At 34.4% G+C, this 22,290-nt stretch overlaps 1 protein-coding gene across 1 annotated transcript; it reads left to right on the top strand.

Moving 5' to 3' along the window:
- The first annotated feature begins 20 nt into the window (after nucleotides 1–20).
- On the top strand, nucleotides 21–21,166 carry LOC124828257 (RNA helicase, ATP-dependent, SK12/DOB1 protein). Its single transcript, XM_088116088.1, has 23 exons — nucleotides 21–323; nucleotides 1,469–1,726; nucleotides 1,865–2,119; nucleotides 2,240–2,308; nucleotides 2,529–2,607; nucleotides 2,792–2,955; nucleotides 3,127–3,234; nucleotides 4,157–4,258; nucleotides 4,510–4,710; nucleotides 4,807–4,917; nucleotides 5,239–5,306; nucleotides 5,638–6,004; nucleotides 7,523–7,678; nucleotides 7,739–7,849; nucleotides 8,040–8,093; nucleotides 10,233–10,490; nucleotides 15,563–15,672; nucleotides 17,075–17,228; nucleotides 19,049–19,508; nucleotides 19,836–20,050; nucleotides 20,162–20,400; nucleotides 20,548–20,674; nucleotides 20,766–21,166. Exons 1-23 carry the CDS (start codon nucleotides 189–191, stop codon nucleotides 20,976–20,978), a joined length of 4,014 nt encoding a protein of 1,337 aa, XP_087972214.1. The 5' UTR covers nucleotides 21–188; the 3' UTR covers nucleotides 20,979–21,166.
- Nucleotides 21,167–22,290: the final 1,124 nt, after the last annotated feature.

Here is a 22,290-nt window from a genome sequence, read left to right as displayed (position 1 = left end):
ATATCGCACTTTCACTTGATGCTTATGGTAATTCAACCTTTTCATACATACCCCATCCAAAACCCGCGAAAATCAAAGCCTTATTTCTTTCTCAAATCAAAACTCACCCAAGGAGAATGAAGAGCCAGTGAGTGAGCATAGCAAAAGGCGTGCTATAAAATAGAGCGTGTACACACAGTGGCGCTCCCATGGATCCGATCTATGCAGCCAACGAGCTCGCTTTCCGGGTCGGATTTTCCGGCCACAGTGGTCACCTCAGACTGGAGCCGCTCACCACGCCGGAGCGCCACAACCCGCTCCGTTCCATTCCCGATTATATTCCGGTCAGTCACTGCGTCGTTGACCTTTACGTTCTCTCCGTTTACTCTATTTTCTCACTCTCTAGGTTTTTCTGCTGCCGCATGCTACGTGTCGCTAATGCTTGAATTACTACCTAATCTTTATAATTATCTTCTGTTGATTTCTTTATCTGTAATTATTCGTGGTATTTTCTTAATCAGCTTATTCAGTGATATGTTCTACTATATATTGTCAATTTTGTATATGTACCAGATTTTCCTTTTCCATGGCGTAGTGTACCGAGTGAAAGTAACAGATATGGATTCGTATGGTAGGTTTTACACCAGGAATTGATTCTCCACACCGAACTGGTTTCAACGTTTAATTTGTGACTGAGAGTAATTGGATACACGTTCTAATCTCACTGTTATGATTAAACTTCAATTATTCAAAATCATTTTTATTGAAATCAATTGTTTGTAACTTTGAAAAAAGGGCACTAAAGTGTTTGGTTTACAAAACCCTGAAAATATGTTTGGAAGTGTGTCATGGAATGAAAAGAAAAGGAGAGCAAGTTGTTTTGTTTTTCAATTGAGACATGTTTTTCATATAGACAGATGATTTGGACATTATGGTGTTTGGTATTGTGCCTACTAACAGGGACTCATGTCAAGGTGGAAGCAAAACATCGTAGGCAGAAAATGCTGAAAAAAGTGCGTATTTGAAGTAAATGCGAACACATTAAATCTATGCTAGTTTATAGTTTTATTTATTTTAGTTTAAGAAACTATAAAACTGGAGAGTATTCATAGAAATGAAATTTTTTCCTCCGTTATCCTCCCTCCCCTTTCCCTCCAAATTCCTATTTTCAAGCATACGTAAAGAGTACTAAAGACTAACAACTTGTCTTTTTATTAACGTTGTACCTTACCAAACTGGCATCACAATGAGCACGTTAGATCCCTGGGTTTTAGTTTTACGTACGGTGCCTTGCTTTGATACCTTAAATTTGCATGTTCTTGGTTTAATTTATTTTGGAAAAATAATTATTTGTTTCTCTACAGCTTCCTGAGTGAACTTTTCAAAAATGACTGCTTTTCCTAAATTATGCAGTTCCTAAACATGGTAATCTTTGAAGCCCAAAATTGATTTATTTTGCCATTGGTAACCTTTTCCTACATTATTTCAGCCACCTGCCTTTCCTAGCGAGACACCTGAATCTATAAAGAAGTACATAGAAGAGACGTATCTCCAGCCAAGATTGGATCCTGATGAATTTTCGGCAGAAAAGGTTGGGAGGCAGTGGGAGTTTGACTGGTTTGACAGGGCTGAAGTTCCTCTCGAGCCATCACTGCCACGAACTATGGTTATTCCAGTTTGGGAACCACCATTTCGACGTTCAAACAATGGATCAGTTAAAGGAATCTGGGAACCAAAATTTGAGGAGGTGGGAGGTGCTTACATGAAATTGAAAATTCCAAATCCGTGATGGAAAGTTTGGTTAAAAATTAGAACAAATTTAGTTTAGAGTCAATATTAATTTATTTTGCCAACTTCATCGATAGTGCGTATAATGTTGTATTAGGTGGATGTATCTGATCTGAAGTTGGGAGAGACCGAATCTGGGCCATTACCACGCACTTCTGGAAAGGACTTTGTAAGGGGAAGCATTAACAATCGTCCTTTCCGTCCAGGAGGTTTGGATGATTCTAGAAGTGTAGAAAGAATTCTTCCAGAAGGTGCTTCAAATGGTGAATGGGTGCGTGAAATTTTGAATGGTGGTCCTGCTCAGACAATTCCTCCAAGCTTAAAGCAAGGGTTGGACTTTGGCGAGCTCAAGGTTATTTATTTATTTGACTTTTTATGGAAAATAATTGCTTGTTTTCTGTGCTAACTTATTCCAAGCTTGAAATTCAATATAACCCACACGTTTTACTTCATTTTTGTATCCTTTTTGAAGTCCCATCCATGCTCATGGAATGTCTGCAAGGAAACCAATCCTCTCCGGAGTTCATCAGTTGAAAAATTGGTTAGTCATTTTTCCCCATTTTGCATCCAAATTTTCAAGAGCCTTTTCAGTTTATATTATTTTAAGAGGCACTTTAGACCTTCTACTCCTTATGCTGGATGGTGCCAGTTCTTGAGAGACTGTCAATATAAGGACATGTTTTTTGAACATATTTAGAAGAAATCTTTTATATTATCTACTGTATTTTCTTAAATGATTTGCTTAAATCATGCTGGGACAGAGTGAATTGTCCGTACAGTTTGATGACTTGTTTAAGAAGGCTTGGGAAGAAGATGCTGATGGAGAACAAGAGCAAGATGGTAACTAGCTTACGCTAACTGCAGTTCTTTTTACCGACATTTGTTGTCTTAAAATTCTTGGACTGTATTATAAGTATAACCAAACAAACGAAATCATTCTGGACAATACAGACCTTTGTTAGATCAGATAGTTTTTCAGTTATTTTGTTCATGATTTGTGTTGTTTTTTAATGTCATTTGTCAGAAGTGGAGTCTGTTATATTGGAAGCTGAAGTTGGTACAGCTGAGGTGTCAAGTAAACCACATGATAGTGAAATGTCACTTGATGATATTTTGTCAGTTGACTCAGAAGGACCAGAATTGCATTTGGATGGATTTAGTGATGAAATTGAACAGATGAAGAAGGAAGTAAGTGGTTATGGGCTAAATTATCACATATTGCAGTTAAAATGACTGTTTCTTGTTATGCGTCACAATTTTGTTACGGTTTCTGGGACAATGTTTCCTCACCTAGTGGGAAAGGCTTTTGTTGTTTGTTACATGACAATCCTTAAAATAGGAATCCTGTTCTTTTGGCAGGCTTGGGCTATGCATGAGTCCAGTGATCGAATTGTAGATTGCTTTCATGAACTTGTTCCTGACATGGCACTAGAGTTTCCATTTGAACTGGACGCATTTCAGAAGGAGGTATATATTCATACTAATTTTCTTCTTGTCATCAAGGTGCAGTGATTAGCACTTATGGTTGAAACTACAAACGCATGTATGGAATAATTGTTTTACGGAATAGATGCTGTAAAAATTAAGCTAAAAAACCCATGTTTGACTGTTTTCTTAGCCTACTTTTGATCTTGGTTGAAAAGTGGAAACTGATAATTTTACCAGCATTTTTCTGCCACTATGTCTTCCTTTCACTTGTGTGAAAATATCCCCATGGATTTTGAAAGTAACCAGTTATTGAGGCCTCCAATCTATATTAATTAATGTTGTAACTTTTCAAGATTCTACCAATGAAGTTCTGGTTATGCAGTTTATTTCACATTTTCATTTTATATCTTTTCTTTAATATGACAAATAATATGTTTTTCTACTTTCGTACTTCATACTTTCTATTTCTTGTATCTAATTTGTTCTTTTAATTAAATTCATTTGATGTATTGGCAAGTTCAAATTTAGTTCTTTTTATTCTTAGTAATTATTTCATGCTTCTGCTATTGTGTTCAGTTGGTTGTATGATGATTGGGATGTAACCTCGTTCCAAATTCTTGAGGGGAGGGGGGTGCCATGATATTTGGTTATTGGAATCATTTGTCTTGACCTTTGCACATTTGCCCAATCGAGTCAAATGCATCAGGAGGAGCTGCATTAGTCAAATTTTCAATATTTTTTGTTATAAGAAATAATTTATTGTTAAAGAAATCTATGATCATTTTATAAAATAAATCTGTATGTTGATTGTAGCTTCCAACTGAGAGAAGATATTCTTTCTCATAGTCTAAATTTTATCACTTATATTTAACTATTATATTATCTCTTTTAATTCTAGCATGAATATATGGCTTATATTTGTCTTATAATTTCATTTTTTATTCTTTCATAACAATTGTAGGCTATTTATTATCTTGAGAAGGGGGAGTCTGTTTTTGTTGCTGCTCACACATCAGCTGGAAAAACTGTAGTTGCCGAATATGCATTTGCTTTAGCATCAAAAGTATGCCCTGAATCTTTACTATTCATGAAGTTTCTTTGTTTCTTTTCTTTTGCTTCCCGGCAGCTTAATTGCATAAGTCATGAACCATATTGTTCAATACCATTTATATAACAGTGCTCTTTTTCTACTATTCTGATGATATTTTGACTTAGTCTTACAATATTGTTAAGTTTTTCCGTATTAAAATTTTACCAATCTTCACAAGACAAATGCTTTAGTTGAAGTTTCCCATTTGAAATTTAACAATGCAGCATTGCACTAGAGCAGTGTATACTGCTCCAATAAAAACAATCAGCAATCAGAAATATAGAGATTTCTGTGGAAAGTTTGATGTTGGGCTTCTTACTGGGGATGTAAGCTTGAGGCCAGAGGCTTCTTGTCTCATCATGACCACAGAAATTCTAAGATCAATGCTCTACCGGGGTGCTGATATAATTCGGGACATCGAATGGGTAAGTAGCATTCTGGTTTCTCTTCAACTATGAAAGGCTTGTCCTTGTGAATTTGTAACAACTTATAGTTTCGTTTTTCCTGCATTAATGTGGTAGGTTATATTTGATGAGGTGCACTATGTCAATGATGTAGATAGAGGAGTTGTTTGGGAAGAAGTAATTATCATGCTTCCAAGACACATCAATATAGTCCTCCTTTCTGCCACGGTATAAGTTAGTCCTTAGTTATCATACTTAAGATTTATGCAGGACATTCTGTGTAAAATGCATGTGTTCTGATACTTCCAACACTTAATATGTTTCTGTATCTCAAAGCACATGGAGCATTATAATATTGGAATGAAGGATTTAATATCAGAAAAGTAAAGAAGTTCTTTGAACATTGTAATGCTAGCCTGGGAAGTTATATATATATATATATATAATTTTTTTTTCTCTTATAAAAATATATTTGTGTTCAGATTTCTCTCCCCTCATGTTATCTCAGCAAAGCTATTTGTCATTATCCTAAAAATAAGTATTTTGCAGGTTCCTAATACTATTGAATTTGCCGATTGGATTGGCAGGACAAAACAAAAGGAAATAAGGGTTACAGGGTAAGTGATGATTCTTTCTTACAATGGTCGTCAGAGAAAGAGTAGATTTAAAGATATTCTTTAAAATATGCAAGAATACAGAAAATATATTTGTTCCTTTTCAAATTAAAGATTGTAATCAAAAGGCGGATGCTATTAGGATGTCACGTATTCTTCGATTTATGAATTCCTTCAATTTCAAATAGAGTTGTGAGTTGTATTTTGGTATTTAAAAATTAACACTATAAGACTAGAATGTACATTGAGTGCATCAAATAGGAGTTATGAGCTCTTTCGTGATTCTCAATTGTCTTATTATTTTTGCTCCTATAATGATCCTTTTTCCTACCAGAACAACAAAAAGACCTGTCCCATTGGAGCACTGCCTGTATCATTCTGGAGAACTTTACAAAATTTGTGAAAGTGAAACATTTCTGCCTCAGGGGTTGAAAGCTGCTAAAGAAGTTTCAAGAAAAAGGAATTTGACTGCTGGTGGTGCTTCAGGACCAAAGGTGGGTATTTCAGCAGGTCATGAAAATGCCAGAGGTTCAAAACGTGAAAATGTATCTCGCATGAAGCAGCATGGAGCTAATTTCTCTGGAACTGGTAGAGGCTATCAAAATAATAGCAATGGCCAGAGCAATTGGGAATTGAGGAGAGCAGATGCTTCAATGTGGTTGATGCTTATCAACAAGCTCTCCAAAAAGTCATTATTGCCTGTATGTTGATTGTGCTCTATATTAATATGTTTTCAGCAAAAATACAAAAGGAATTATCGGTAAAATTATTTACAATTGAGGAAAACCAATTGTTTAATCATTTCCAGGAGTTGTTAGTGATAACAACTTGAGGATTTGATTGCTTGTGAATTATAAATGTTTTACCAAGCTCCATTTTTTTAATTTTTTCTCTATTTTATTATTGGGTGCTATTATTTGCTGATAATAGTTGAAATATAGGAAAAACATTTCAATTTCAACAATGTTAATTCTCTCTTAATATTTAGAATATATCATTGGATTTGTTTCTCCATTTCATGGCACTCCATATTTCCTTATATTTCCTTATATTTCCCTATCTGGTTCCTTATTTAAATTGGGCTTAAATCCAGTTCTGGTCCCCATAGTTTTGCATTTTGCAATTTTAGTTTCTATAAAATTTTAATAGCACATTTGATCATCTATGTTTAAGAAAATTAAGTAATTTTAGGCCAACATAATATATCATCTCATAAATCATTTCCAAGAAAATTACTAACAATAAGTGCTAACATTTTTTCTGATATTAATGTTAAAGCTTATAAATAAACACTGCTGTTAACATTCTGTCTAAATAAGTAACTATCATTGTTATCATTGATAGACACATAGACATTTCTTAGAGAGTGGAAAATGTATTAGCAGTAGATCAAAATTGTTTAATTCTGGAAAATCGAGGACCGTGATTAAATGTCTACAGTGACCAAAATTGCACATTCATCAAATGTGCAATTTAAGTGGATTTAAGCCATTAAGTGCACTTGAAATTGCATGTTGACTTTATAATTAATAAAATAAACAGATTTCTGTTTTTTTTTTTTGTGTCTAATCTGTATATTTTAGAAAATAAGCAATTTTCAGCTTAATTTTATAAGCATATCATATTTACTTTTGTTAAACTTCAGGAAGACAGAAACATTGAGTTTAAACCGTGTGTTTATGAGACAACACAGGTGTTTTATTTGTATTAAAAAAGAGAAATCATCACAATCAATAAATGAGGATAATAAAGGAAATTTGATATCTTTTAATAACAAAGATGTGATGTAGGAATATATAAAAAATTTCTTAACAATACACACATGCATAGTCTACATATTCCTAATTATATAGGATCAACTCCTTATTTCTATAAGTATAACAGTGATTATATATGTAAAGATCAGCTCTTTATTTCTGTGATTATATCACTTTCCCTCAAGCTGGAGTGTATACGTAGTGTGTGCATATGTTGTTGCAAATATAATCAATCTTCGTCCTCCTAGTGACTTGGTGAATATGTCGGGCAACTATTCATTAAAGTAGACAAATCTAGTGGTGATGTATATAAACTCCAGTTTTTCCCTTGGGAAATGACAATTCGCCTCAATATATTTATTTGTTTCATAAAAGGAAGGGAGCCAAAGCATTATTATTCTCAATTTATTGTTACTATTTTAGATTTTATTTGTTTATTTGGAACTTGTTTTTTGAATGCAGGTGGTTATATTTTGTTTTTCTAAGAATCGCTGTGATAAATCAGCTGATAGTTTGACTAGAACTGACTTAACTAGTAGCTCAGAGAAAAGTGAGATCCGACTTTTCTGTGACAAAGCATTTTCGCGACTGAAGGGATCTGACAAATATTTACCACAGGTCAGTTGGTGTATGGCTTAGTATTTTTGTGACTGTGCTTCTCATAATGGAGATATACAGGTTGTTCGAGTACAGAATCTTCTTCGCAGAGGTATTGGTGTACATCATGCTGGCCTTCTTCCAATTGTAAAGGAAGTTGTTGAAATGCTCTTTTGCCGAGGGGTTATCAAGGTGAGATGGCCTTTTGTTTTATTGGTATTCACAGAATTATCAGATATCATAACAAACCCAGCTAATATTCAAAGATACAGTAAATTACTTTATATTTAAGAGTCATATGTCCACAATTTTCTCCCCGTGGTTGTGATTATATTATTTTAAGATTTATGTTGACTGCTTGACTTATTTTTTTTTTCTGCAGGTCTTGTTTTCAACTGAGACATTTGCAATGGGGGTCAATGCACCTGCTAGAACAGTGAGTCTCTTTTCAGCGTTGCTGCTAAAATTGAATAAACATTTCAATTTTTTCTGAAATTTTCAATGAAATCTAATTAATTATTAAAGTTATTATCTTAGGAATTTTACAAGTGACTATGAATGTGTTAAATAAAAAAGTTTGCTGTGGTTTATGTTTAGTTACTTGAGTCTCATGTTACTTTAGTATCTTTTTTATCAAACACATGTTCTTGTTGAATAATAAGTTTGTGCTCTGTACAGAGGTTATTTTAAACTTTGCTGGAACCTGAAAAATTATAAAAAAAAAAAATATTTTAGATTGGAACAAAGATATTATATTTTAATTTGACATTTAAAAAAAAGGAGAAATAAGAAATGACTCGAGCGGATTAGAGTCATTCTTTCCGAAAAAATGCAATAAGAAATTAAGCTATTCTTAGGAAAGAGTACTCGTGTTAAAGAGTAAGAAACTTGTTTAGTAACAAAAAAATGTATAATATTTATTTTTAATGACAAGTACAGTATTGGGAACTTGTAAAGCTTTACTTTTCATTGACATAGATAAGATTTAATTGGTGAAGAATTTTTATTAAAATATCATTCTTAAAGGAAACAAATTGATTATAGAAAAAAGAGCTACTTGATGCTCGATTCGTTGACTTGAAATCTCTGAAAGAATTGTCAGACTAAGAGCTTTCCTTCATCATACTATTATTGAAACACCAGGACACAGTCAATCTTGTTCCATATGAAAGGGCAGAGAAAGGCCATAACAATATTTGAATTTCATCCAAGGCATCAACTGCCCAGTACCTTTGAGTGGCAAAAACTGCCTATGCTTGCTATCTGGTATAATAGTTTATATTATATTTTGAGCAAAATCTGTTTTGTGTTGTATCTATTTGTAATGTACAATCCTAGGGGAAATTTCTCTCTTTAAGCTTTTTGCTGTAAATCCTAGGGGAAATTTCTCTCTTTCTTTTAGCTTTTGTTGTAAGCCAAATATATTTGAATCTGAATTAGTAGGGAGACATAAGATTTCTCAAGCTTTTTTCCCCACATATACTCTTTCAAATTGGTACATGACTTGGGCCTGTTGTTCTCATTATTGAATGGCTAACAAACTACTCACAAATATCTAGTCCGAAGCTTGAAATGTTTTTTCCTTGGTGAGGGGGGTGTGTTGGTGGTATCATATTGGCTGAAGGCATGACCAAATAAATTATAGGATATAAGTGAGAGTAAATCCAGTCGATCTTTGTGAGATTGAATTATGTTTTCAAGACAATCTTTTGTAATTCTTAAGTGGAAGTTCTTAGTTTTGTCTCTGTAGTATTTTTCAAAGTCTTTGAAATTTGAAATTGTTCTGTTGTGAAAGGACAAATATACACAAATGCTTCTTTGAAAGTTGTGTTTGAAATGAGAAACCCCAAATAGATGGTTTATATGCTAATTCTAACATCAGTTACTTCATGGTCTGTGCTTTTTGGTACCTAAATGTACTCTTGAGCTCTCTCTCGTTTTTGTTTTTTGGATAATCGAGGTCTCTTTCATTTATTTTGCATAATTTAGGTTGATAATTATAGTTTTACATCTTTAAGGGCAAGACAAGTGCAATGGTAGGATGCTGCTTGGAATTTATGGATTCAAATCTTGGAAACAACTCTAGAATTTTGGGATTAAGGTTGTGTGCATTTGATTGGTATACGTTGCCGAGGGGATCAGTTAGTTAATTATTAGATTCAATGAGTTTGTTGTAGTCTGAAGACTGGATGATAAGAAATAAGGCATATTGCCTGTGGATAGGGGGAAGAAGGATGATAGGGGGGATTATCCTGTTAACTGCATACAGTTAGTAGGGCCTTTAGGCAACCGGAGGTGCAAACCCTGGAAGCTCTATAGTCAGGGGAATTTCTCCGTTTTCTCTCTAATAACGTGATACAGGTTCTTCTCAGCATCTAACTTCTCCATACACTTGGTGTGAACCTTGCACACTTAGTTGTCTTTTTGTTATAGTTATATACCCATCATTAGTTTGGATTTTTTTTGTTTTGATAAATAGTAATGATTGACAATTTGTGTATCTCCTTTCCTTTATTTGAAGAATATTTCCTATAACCTTCAGTTTAATGTACACTGCTTTTATATTCTTCCACAGGTAGTTTTTGATTCTCTAAGGAAGTTTGATGGCAAGGAATTTAGGCAGCTACTATCAGGAGAATATACTCAAATGGCTGGTCGTGCTGGCAGAAGAGGACTTGACAAGATTGGTACAGTTATTCTGATATGTCGTGATGAACTCCCAGAAGAGAGTGATTTAAAGCGTGTTATTGTTGGAAGTGCAACCCGACTTGAATCTCAATTTCGGCTAACCTATATTATGATTCTACATCTTCTTCGGGTTGAGGAATTAAAGGTGCACATGACAATCCAAGTCTTCTATTTAAAATGTTATAATAATGGTGGTGAAGATACTATAATTAGTAGTGTCACAATAATTGATTGGATGTGCAACTTGGGGACAATTCAAATTCCTTAACAATTTGAGATAGATCCTCCTAATTTTAAATATCCAATTAGATCTGATTGGACAAACTTTCATGAATAGTTTCTCTTATTTAATGATCGATTAATACTCCTTAATTCATATTTAAGATGATAAGTTGTTGTTTCTCCGAACTTCTGAAAGCATCTTTAATCATGTATTTTTCAAAATTTGGTTGGAGACGCTTGTTAATAATAATTTCTGGAAATCTCATTTTTCTGTGATATCTACTCATGCATTACAAGGTTAGAGGAAATAAGGAAAGAGAACTAACTCTAATTGTAACCACCTGGCCGCTGATGGAATTTGAGCTGAGGGCAGTTATGATAGTTATCTATATATCTCTATACCATTATATAGAAGGGATGCATTATTTGGTTAGGTGTCTTTTGACTGGACAATTTTACCTTTTATAACAACAACAAATAAAAAATAATTTGCTTATATTTAATAAAATAATTAATCAAACAACTTCCTCTATTTCAAAATTTCAAAATAACTAACATTTCAAAACTTCTCTTTTTAAAAATAATTGTTGTAATTTGAGATAATATCTTTAGAATCTTCCTAATGAGAGGAAATAGATATATAATATTTTATTTTATTTTATTTTTCTAGTTTCCTTATTTTCCTTTTTAGGAGAATTAGATTATTACAAATAGAGGGTATCAGAATGTATTTTTTATGATTGAGAATAATAAATCAGTCTTATTTTCCACTCGGTATCGAAGCCTGTCTGATCTGGCTTCGTTGTCTTTGCTGTCTGCCGGCCGCCATGGCCGCCGACGGCCCCCTAAAAGTCTCTTCTTTAACATGTGTTTTTAATGGGCTCCAATTGTCCTAGTCAAGTTCTGCTTAGAATTCTGGTCTTTCTCGAATATTACCAACTACATTTGTTTTTTTTTATAACAGCTACACACAGTTGTGTTGTGCTTCCATAATTTGGCCTAGCTATAAGCTATACTTCCTGTTAAAATCTGACCTAGCTATAAGTTATACTTCCAGTTAAAATCTGACCTAGCTATAAGCTATACTTCCAGATTTTAATATGACCTAGCTATAAGCTATACTTCCAGATTTTAATATGACCTAGCTATAAGCTATACTTCCAGATTTTAATCTGTCCTAGCTATATGCTATACTTCCAGAATTTATCTCAGAATTTACCTCAGAATGGGTATTTTAAGTGATGCCCAATCCTTTTTTTGGCATTCTCATTGGCTGCCAATCAAAGATCGAAAGTCTCTTCTTCTAGGAACCATGAAAGGCCACTGACTTCACTGTTAATTCCGCTGTGCAACGCTGCTCACCGTCGTCGACCACCGCCGGCCACCGCCGACCAGCAGATCTGGATCGTCTCTTCGACTGACAACCAACCGCATCGGTTTCGATGGCTACTTCTCATTCATGTGCCGCCACGAGCGCCAAATCAGTCCGATAGTCGCCGCCGCTGCCGTCGTCATTTTCTCCGGCAAAGATAAGGGTTGGGTGCGCCTCAGGGAGCGCGACTCAACCCTGGTAATCCACCTCCCAGAAGCCTCCGCGCGTGCTGCCTTTCTTCAGCTGGTCTCGGGTGCGTGTTCGTCACGCGCCACCCTCCCGGTGCCAGAATCACACTGCGCTGCTGTCGGTCGTGTCGCCGGACCTCCATCTCTGTAATCTGCTCCTTTTGATATGTCACTTTAACGCCATCATCTCGCCACTGTACTGAACCGCTAGGATATACTTCATGACCCGCTCTCGACAGGGAGACCTCTTTCGATGCCAACGCGTCAGTTCTTTCCTCTCCATTACGAAGGGTTCTCTACCTCTCCATTCGTTTCTGTTTCTTGAGCAACAGTGCTTCGTTCCGCTGCTACCATAGTCGGCGTCAGCGCAGTTAGCCGCCGATGCAGTCAGTCGCCATAGCCGCAGTCAGTTGTTGTAACCTTTGCAGTTTGTCGTTGCCGCCTCAATAAGCTGCTGCATTTTGTTTGGTCAAGATTAAGAGTGCCTCATGAAGTGCACTAGCTGTCATTTCCGCTATTTGCCGTGAGGGGAAATATTTTCAGCCCCTACAAAGAACTTCCTTCTTGGGCTAGAGTTTAGCCGTACTTCTTGTGATACAGTGTTAAGTATCACCATTTAGGAGTAGTCCAGCAGAGAACTTTGGACCTTCAACATGTCTTTGGCCTTTTGATGCCATCATAAGTCCCAATCTTTGGTGTTTTTGGTTTCTGCCAATGCCTTGTTGTAACAGCTCACTGAGAGTTGTTCTATGAGACCACCCGCTGATTTGACTCGTTTGATGTTAGGGATTTCAGATTTGTCCCCAAGTACGAATCAATTCTCACTCGTTCTTTCACCTTCACGTCATTGACGTGTGTTCAATCGTGAGGGGAAGAAAAGTTTTAGCCGTCGTAGGGTAGTTAGTCCCTGAAGGTTTGTTGCTGTCAAGGTTATCAAATTCGAGAGTTTACGTAAACTCGTGAGAGTCGAGTAAATTTGACTCGTAAACTCCACTCATAAACTCGTAAGAGTTTACTTCAGATGAAAAAAATTATATAAATAATAACTTAATTCAAATAAATCTATAAAATTATATAACTTTAAATAAATAAAATTTATAGTTATATTATTCATAAAAATAAATATTGTAAAACATATTTACTTGGATTATTGTCATTAATTTTGATGTATTTCATTAAACATATAACTTTCAAGCTCGCAGAATCGCTCCAAACTTGTGATTCTACACTATCCTACCGATTTCACAGTCGATTCTACCGAGTTTACACAGAAAACGAGTTTACTTTCGAGTTAACTCGGAAGCCATGTCTGGGAATTTAAACTCAGTTAACTCGAGAGTTTGATAACCATGGTTGCTGTTTCAACCGCTGTAGGGTGGTTAAGTCCCTATAGGTTTGTTGCTGTTAGCCACTGCAGACAATTCAGTTCCTGTAGGTTGGTTGTTGTTAGGGCAGTTAAGTCCCTAAAGGTTCGTTTTTGTTAGGGTCATTAAGTCCCTAAAGGTTTGTTGTTGTTAGGACAGTTAAGTCCCTTAAGGTTCGTTGTTGTTAGGGCAGTTAAGTCCTTTAAGGTTCGTTGTTGTTTAGGGTGGTTCAAGTCCCTACAGGGTTGTGGTTGTTAGCCTTTGTAGGCCTCCCATCTGTTATGCATGGAAATCAAGTTCTTGAAGTTCACTATTGATGGCAATCCAGTCCTTGCAGTTTGTTGTTGTTCGCCATTGGAGGCCTTTCATCTGTTGTTATAGTTTGTTGTTGTTTGCTGCTGCAAGTCATCATCCATTTTTGATGGAAATCTCTCTCGTCCATTGTTGTCCAAGTTGAAGTTTCATGGTGCTAGTTCGCCCTCGTCTATTGCTGTCCAAGTTGAAGTTTCATGGTGCTAGTTCGCCCTCGTCCATTGTTGTCCAAGTTGAAGTTTCATTGTGCTAGTTCGCTTTTGTCCATTGCTGTCCAATTTGGTTTATTGACGTTCTCTACAATTGAGTTTGACTATTCCAGGATTGGTTCATTCAATCTTGTATGATCGAGCTTGAGGGGGAGTGTAGTAATTTGAGATAATATCTTTAGAATCTTCCTAATTAGAGGAAATAGATATATAATCTTTTATTTTATTTTATTTTTCTAGTTTCCTTATTTTCCTTTTTAGGAGAATTAGATTATTACAAATAGAGGGTATCAGAATGTATTTTTTATGATTGAGAATAATAAATCAGTCTTATTTTCCACAATAACTACATAATTTTTTTATCACTATTATTACAAAATTACCTATATTTTTATTTTACAATTTTATCTTTTAGTAAAAGGGGATATTTCTTTTGTAACTACCTCTAATGTCCCCCAAATGTAATAGTCTAACTTTTGCATCAAATATAATTGTCTAACTTCCCAACTTTCATAACGTTAACATACATTTTTTTTAAATCATTCTTTTAGGATTATATTCTTTTGAAAATTGTATTATTTAAATTAAAAATGTGGATACACATGCACTCTTGTGTTTCCCTTGTATAAATGATAGGGTTATGTGCACAGTATAAAATGCAGCGTATTATAGTTTGTTTTATATTATAAAATGAAGGATGACAGTTATTTGGAGAAAATAACTGCTGCTAGTTATGTATTCTGAGTATATGTCTGATATAAGATTATGTAATTGACCAGAAATACTCTGTAGTAGACTGTGTCTCTGGGACAGCAAGTGTTTGCTATATTGTGCGTGACTACAATGTTCTGTATTATATTTTATTACTTTATCAGTTGGTGTTCTATCAGGCACTTGGTAGGATTTAATGGGGAACTATTAGGGTGACATCGGGGGAGGGGATGGGTTCAGTTTTGTTTAGAGTGGGAGGTTATAGGTTCCTTAAGAATCTATGACATGTCCTTTTATCTTGTAATTTTCTGCTTCTGGCTAGTATCCAAGAGAGGGAGAGAGAGAGAGGGGGGAGTGGTGTTATGCATATACATGCATGATTCTAGCTCCTATCGTTATCCTGTCCTAAAGATCAGCTTCAATCTCTTGGTCATTAAAAACTGGAGGTCCAATATAGTATTTTAATCTGAAAATTATGTTTAGATGAATTATTATGAGGCAGTTGGTTATAAGCTCTGATTATGGAGCAAAATGGAAAACTGACAGTCAAAATTACTTGGAATGAATGTGCAATTTCAGCCTCATCTATCACAAATGTTAGAAGTAGTTTCATTTTATGTTGGTGTTGAATATAGTGAAAAACTATATTTGGATTAATCTCCCTTGTGTTAAATACACACATAGGGTTCTCTATTTATAATAAAAGAAATATGGGCTAAGCCCAAAATACAAATGAGAAATAATAACAAACTAACTAAAAGATAAAAGATATAATATATCTAACAGTTGGAAAGTTTAACTCTTATTATTATCTAATTGGGTGTGATTTTGGGTTGCAGGTAGAGGACATGCTTAAAAGAAGTTTTGCTGAATTCCATGCTCAGAAAAAGCTTCCAGAAATGCAACAGCTTTTGAAGCGAAAACTTGACCAGCCCAGAAAGGCTATTGAGTATGTTACTTATCCAATGTTTCTTTTCAATATTGTTTCGGGCTTTAGTTCCATCTCTTCGTAAACAATCATTTTGTCATTATACTGCTCTTTTACTTTTTAGCCGCGTGGCTGTTTCTAAATAAACTCGTTGGTGAGAGTGGTCACCTTTATTATTCAGATAAAAGAACATTCATAATTGGGAGGTTGAAAGAGTGTTATATATAAAATCAGCGATTATCTTTCATCTGCTTAAGCTCTCGGTAAGGCTGGTTCATGACAAACAATACATATGTTAGAAATATCTGAAGATTTATCTTTTAGATAGTATCTTTAGAGAGAAATGATATTCATTCATGTGACAGAATCCCGTTAGTGTATTATTAGCACAGATGAAGAACATATCATACATAGCATTACATAGGGATGGGCCCAAGCCCATATACAACAATCCTGATCTAATTCGCTGTTTTATGTATCGGATAATGCATATCACCAATGATCAATGCGAGGCTCCTCCACGAACTAACTAACAACATCAATTGAAAAAGAGAGGTTCGGCCTTATAATGATGAGATAAATGAGTGTTCTGACCAATCAACTATATTTTTTGGATTCATCTGAGAAAGCTCCACCTTGACCTGCCATTAATTTTTATTTGGATGTATATGACTATGAATAGGTTGATATTTAGTCATGCCAATCTCTTCTAAAATATCCAAGACGTATTTCTTTTGTGATCAAAAAGCCTTCCTTTGAATGAGCTGCCTTAATACCAAGAAAGATAACATTTAAGAACATTTGTGCCCCTTTTTTATTAGAAAGATAACTAATAAATACACATTTAAGAACTTTAAGATCTAATTTACTGCTAGTAAGATTATGGTAGTGAATAAAAACATGTTGAAGTGAATAGGAATATTGTAAAAGTATTTCTCTTAATCATTATGGAGATATTGACAATATTTGTATCTTAATAATTCGCTATTTGGAACAAATAGGATCATAAAGTAAATGATGAAGAGAGGAGTAGAAAAATGAGGAATAACAGAATTTATTGGGTAAATCTGGCCATTATCAATGTAAAACTGTTTAGAGCCTTCATAAAGAACATTTTGGTGAATGTTCTGCTATCTGCTGTAATGTAACTGATAGGATATAATGGGTTTAGGATATGTTTTGTGTGTTCTTGAGAGAAAGAGAGGGTTGATCGACTTCTTGACTTCAAGAAGTCTATCAGTAACATGGAAGGAAGCACCAAAAGCTAAAAAACTAAGTGAAAGCTGAGTCACATTAGCTACCCAATACAATACTCACAAAGTATCTTATTATTAAACGATAATCTATCTATTTACATACACATATTTCTGATGCTGCATATTTATGTGTAATTTCTAAAACATTATATGTTTCTATTATTCAGATGTATAAAGGGTGAACCAACCATTGAAGAATACTATGATTTATATTCAGAAGCTGAGACATACAACAACCAAATATCAGAGGCAATTTTGCAGTCTCCTAGTGCCCAACAGTTTCTCAATAGGGGAAGAGTTGTAATTGTAAAATCAGAATCAGTGAGTTCTTATATTCATATTTTATGTTTTGCAGGTGTTGGAAATAGTAGTGGAAGTTAATATATAACATGAATCGAATGGGAATTAGAATTAATATGATTTGGAATGATTAGTCATTATTGTTGTTCTTGAAAATGTTAGGAATGTTAATTTATTCTTTTATGTATATGAATATTGACAGTGCTGAGTGCCACTAAGTAAATTCACGAATTCAGAGCTTATTAACTAATATTTGGCATCAGAGCACCCTCAGACCTCTCTTCTCAATCCTGGGTTTAGCCATGTAGTGCAGCGGATCATTTAATCCCTTAAAAAGTCTAACAGTAATGTCTCTGACACCTGGTCTAGTAGCTTCAAACAATTTTAATCAGCAAGTCCACCAAAATATCCCACCAAAACATAATTAGCTAGAGAAGCGAGAGATAGCAATACAAAGAAGCTCTGCGAAGGGAATATGATTTGCTCCTACAATTGATAATTCAGTTATTACAAATGTATCTAGGCATAACCCTCCATGGTTATTGTTCCCTTCTATATATATTTCTGCTGCCAGGTACTATTCATTTCCCTTCAGGTACTAATTGCCTGACTAACTTCCCCTCCTTCTAGTGTACACATTGAGTATTTTCCTCTTTTTGTCCCCAAAGTACTTCCTCTGTGGAGGCAACTTTGTTCCCAAAGTCGAAGTCACGGAACATTAGGGGGGTATCCTTCCAAGCTGCTTCATGAGCTGGCTGATTTTGCCACTGAACTAGTATTTGTTCATATTGCTTGGCTTCACTACTGATATTGTTTGTGATTAACACCGGCTGAAGAATAAGCTCTTCTTACACCAGCTGAAGCTGAGGGAAGTGTTTGCTCTACATAGGGCTTCCTACTTCCTTTAACTGAGGCATGGAAGTTTGGGTGATCTAGGCCTTGTCTGGTAGCTGTGCCATTGGGAATTATGTCAGGGTTGTTGAAAATAATGGTAGAAACCAATGTGTCATTGGGATTTATGGGAGTTAATGTATCGTTGGAAGGATTAGAGTACCAGGAAATAGTTTAATTCTTTACTATTGTTCTTCTAAATTTAATATAACATGTGACATATTACTTATTACCTATCACATAATATATAGTATGTAATAATGTATTCATTTTGAGTACCAATCTGCAAAACAATTCATAGACTACTCTTAATTATCATTTTAAATCTAGTAGGTGATAACATTGAATTTTTAGCTGCACGAGAATATGATCAAGCGCCTATCTTAAAAGGATAGCTGACTGGTTTATGTAATTTTTCTCCAGAAAGAAAACTTCTGAAACGCCTGTATGCTTGATAAATATTTATGAAATTTGGCTGATCTATAATATCTTAACAGGGAGAAGGGACTGGTTTTTGTAATTTTATCTAGAAAAAAGAAATCCTGAAACACTTGTATGATTAAGTTGTGATAAATATTCATGAAACTTGTCTGATACGTAGTACTGAGATTGGCCAATAGTTTTGATGCCCAAATGTGCCAGTTTGATGACATGCAATGCCTTCATCATGAGCAGAAGCTTAAAGATTCTGAATGAAGGACTGCAGGCCTCAGCAATGGCTGAAAACAAGGAAACCAAATTCTGATTTGTGGAATGGAATTGAATGTCAGAGCTTGACAGTTTTGCAGAACTATTCTTATAAAATTCTAATTGCTTTGGGCTTTTTGGTCCTTAAAATTTCAGCCATAAATTTAACGATGTATTATTTGAGTTATAACACCCATCTTTTAGAATTTGAATCTTCGGAACAAAGTAATAGATGGTTAACCTGCATCGTAATTGATTTACAGGCGCAGGACCATTTGCTTGGAGTGGTTGTGAAAACTCCATCACCCAGTAATAAGACATATATTGTTTTCGTGATTAAACCTGAGATGCCATCCTTGATGCAAAGTGCCTCCAGTGGTGCTATGCAGAATAAAAGTGGGTCATTCGACCAAGGTTATTTTGTAATGCCAAAATCAAGACGTGGGCTTTTAGATGAATATAGTACATCTGTTTCTGCCCGCAAAGGAAAAGGTATCATCAACATCACAATGCCCTATTGTGGCTCTGCCAGTGGAATGGGTTATGAAGTTCGAGAAGTTGACAGTAAAGAGTTTCTGTGCATATGCAGTACCAAAATTAAAATTGACCCAGTTGGACTTCTTGAAGATGTTAGCAGCTCTGTTTATTCAAAGACTGTTCAGTTGCTTGTGGATTTGAAATCAGATGGAAATAAGTATCCTCCAGCTTTGGATCCCGTCAAAGGTATTACCATTTCTGTTAAATTATGAGTTATACTTTGAAACTTTATCCTATTTTATAAATAACAAGTGGGCCATGTTTTGGCCAAATTTAAAATGAAAAGAAGAATGTCAGATGTATAGGCAAGAGGAGACATGATAGAGTAATAGAAACAATTTTTCAATCAAGCGAGTTTGACAACACCTTCTAACCTGCAATATTGATGTTTCTAGAGTTGTGGTGTTACACATACTCAAGCTCCTTCGGGTGTAATAATTTTTTCTTTTATTCCAATACCTGGGTGTCCTGCTCTTATTTGAAAACCTTGTTTAATATTGCTTTTTCATCCAGAGCTGAAGTTAAGAGATGTGAAGCTTGTGGCAAAATACCAAAAGTGGACTAGATTATTGGAGAAGATGTCCCAGAATCAGTGTCATGGGTGTATAAAATTGGAAGAACACCTCAAATTGGCGAAGGAGATTAAAAAACATGAAGAAGAAGTCTATGCTCTTCAGTTTCAAATGTCAGATGAAGCACTTAAACAGATGCCTGACTTTCAGGGCCGGGTATAACATATTAATTAATTTTTGTTATGCTTGATTCTTGAAAAAATACTTTTGATTGTGCAAGTACTCAGTCTAATGGTGCCTTTGGTTGTTTTCGTTTTTCTCCTTCAGATAGATGTTCTGAAGAAAATTGAATGCATTGATGAAGACCTTGTTGTTCAAATGAAAGGTCGTGTTGCTTGTGAGATGAATTCTGGGGAGGAACTGATATGCACGGAGTGCTTGTTTGAGAACCAAATGGATGAACTGGAACCAGAAGAAGCAGTGGCGATAATGTCCGCTTTTGTGTTCCAACAGAGGAATACGTCTGAACCGTCACTCACACCCAAGCTCGCGGAAGCTAAACAAAGGTAACTTGCAATAGTCCATTTTTTTAAGTACTCCTGTAACACAAGCCAAGCAAGACCCTCAGTGATTATTTATATAACATACTAAATGGTATCGTTTAGTCTGCATTCCTCTATTTATATGGATTCTAACCTGGATGTATTTGTTAGATTGTACAAAACAGCTTTAAGACTTGGAGAGCTCCAAGCGCAATTTAATCTGCCAATAAACCCTGCTGAGTATGCCCAAGAAAATCTAAAATTTGGTCTTGTAGAAGTGGTTTATGAATGGGCAAAGGTATCCTGCCACAGAAAATAACTCACTGTTTAGTTTTATAGTTTCATCTTTAATTTCTCGGGTAGTGAATAAACCGTCTTTTTTAATGCAGGGTACTCCGTTTGCTGAAATATGTGAGCTTACTGATGTTCCTGAAGGCCTGATAGTAAGGACCATTGTCAGATTGGACGAGACATGTCGGGAATTCAAAAATGCTGCAGCAATAATGGGTAATTCTGCTATCTGCAAAAAAATGGAAATTGCTTCTAATGCAATAAAGCGTGACATTGTATTTGCGGCTAGCTTGTATATTACTGGTGTATGATCATTACTGAACATGCTGATTTTTTCGAGTTTAGAACAGATACTTGCATATTGAGTGATGCTTTGTATATAATTAATTCCTCGCATAACATGTATGCTCCTTAATTGTGTATCTGGGCTTATCTTTTTGTAACTTTTATCTTATTTTACAATTGTTTTTAAAAAATTAGTTTTATTTTATTGGTGTCAGTGACTTTGCATCATCATTATGTTTTAGATAAGGATAATGATATTTTAACAACATTTTTTTGACAACATTTTAATCACGTATTATTCTGTGATTGGTCCAAAATTACTCCACAATCAATAATAATAATCATAAACACCAACATGGACCAATCACGTAATGACACGTAAAGTATTAAAATTTGTAAAAAAATGTTGTCAAAGTATCATTATCTTTTAGATAATTTAGATTTTTGTTTGTATGATATTTAACAAGGAAATTTATTTATATTTGATGCTTTAGATAATTTGGACATTTGTTGGTATGTTATTTAATAATGACATTTATTTATATTTTACATATATTATTTGTTATATAAAGTACTGCCATGAAGTGTCAATTAGTTTTTCCATTTGTATGTAATTTTCTAATCTTCATCGATTTTGTAAAATCTTTTACATCAATGGAGGTTAATTGTTTTCGAATTCTACATAAACATTAAGTTGAACTGATATGGAATTTACTGGTGAGTGTATATTAACAAACTCAATCATTTTTTCAGGAGTACGTCAAAATTCTTACGTCAAAATTCTTATGTCAAAATGTTTGTAGCAATTATTAGTATACACCTATCTCTTAGTAATACCGGGGGAAACACGTTTTTGTCATCATTATTAAAAAAGCTATTATTTTTTTAGAAAAAGTTTCATAAAATATTATTTTATGTAGATATTTAATTGAGTTTAAAAATAATTATAAAATCTAAATAATAAAGTAAGAAAATGGGATATGTTGATAAGAATAGAATTAGTAATCAATTGTATGCTAATGTCTGTGACAAAAATTATTAATGGTTATAAATGTCAGTAAGTTATAAATTAATATTTATTTAATTACACTTGGGTTGTGAACTCATTTCAATTAGGAAAAATGGATGATAGTGTGTATAACGTATTTTAATAAAATATGTATGTTAATAAGTCAAGGTGGCGATTGATTATTTTTTAAATATTTCTGGTAAGTTAAATTCAACGTATTTTAAAGATGCAGGTTATATTAGAAAACTTATTATAAAACTGTGTGTGTGTATATATATAACATGAATTATAAATTTAGTGTTAGACTTTCGTTTTGAACGAAATTGGAA

This window comes from Vigna umbellata, chromosome 5, assembly GCF_029865625.1.
Source record: "Vigna umbellata cultivar VRB3 chromosome 5, Vumbellata_1.0, whole genome shotgun sequence".
NCBI classification, from domain to species: Eukaryota; Viridiplantae; Streptophyta; class Magnoliopsida; order Fabales; family Fabaceae; genus Vigna; species Vigna umbellata.
This window is presented reverse-complemented; position numbering and strand designations above follow the sequence as displayed.

Excerpts from the sequence above, each read along its gene's own strand:
- LOC124828257 (XM_088116088.1), top strand. The coding sequence starts at position 189 with ATGGATCCGATCTATGCAGCCAACGAGCTCGCTTTCCGGGTCGGATTT. Across the intron at positions 2,309-2,528 it reads GTTCATCAGTTGAAAAATTG|AGTGAATTGTCCGTACAGTT; the intron begins GTTAGTCATTTT and ends ATGCTGGGACAG. Across the intron at positions 6,005-7,522 it reads CCAAAAAGTCATTATTGCCT|GTGGTTATATTTTGTTTTTC; the intron begins GTATGTTGATTG and ends TTTTGAATGCAG.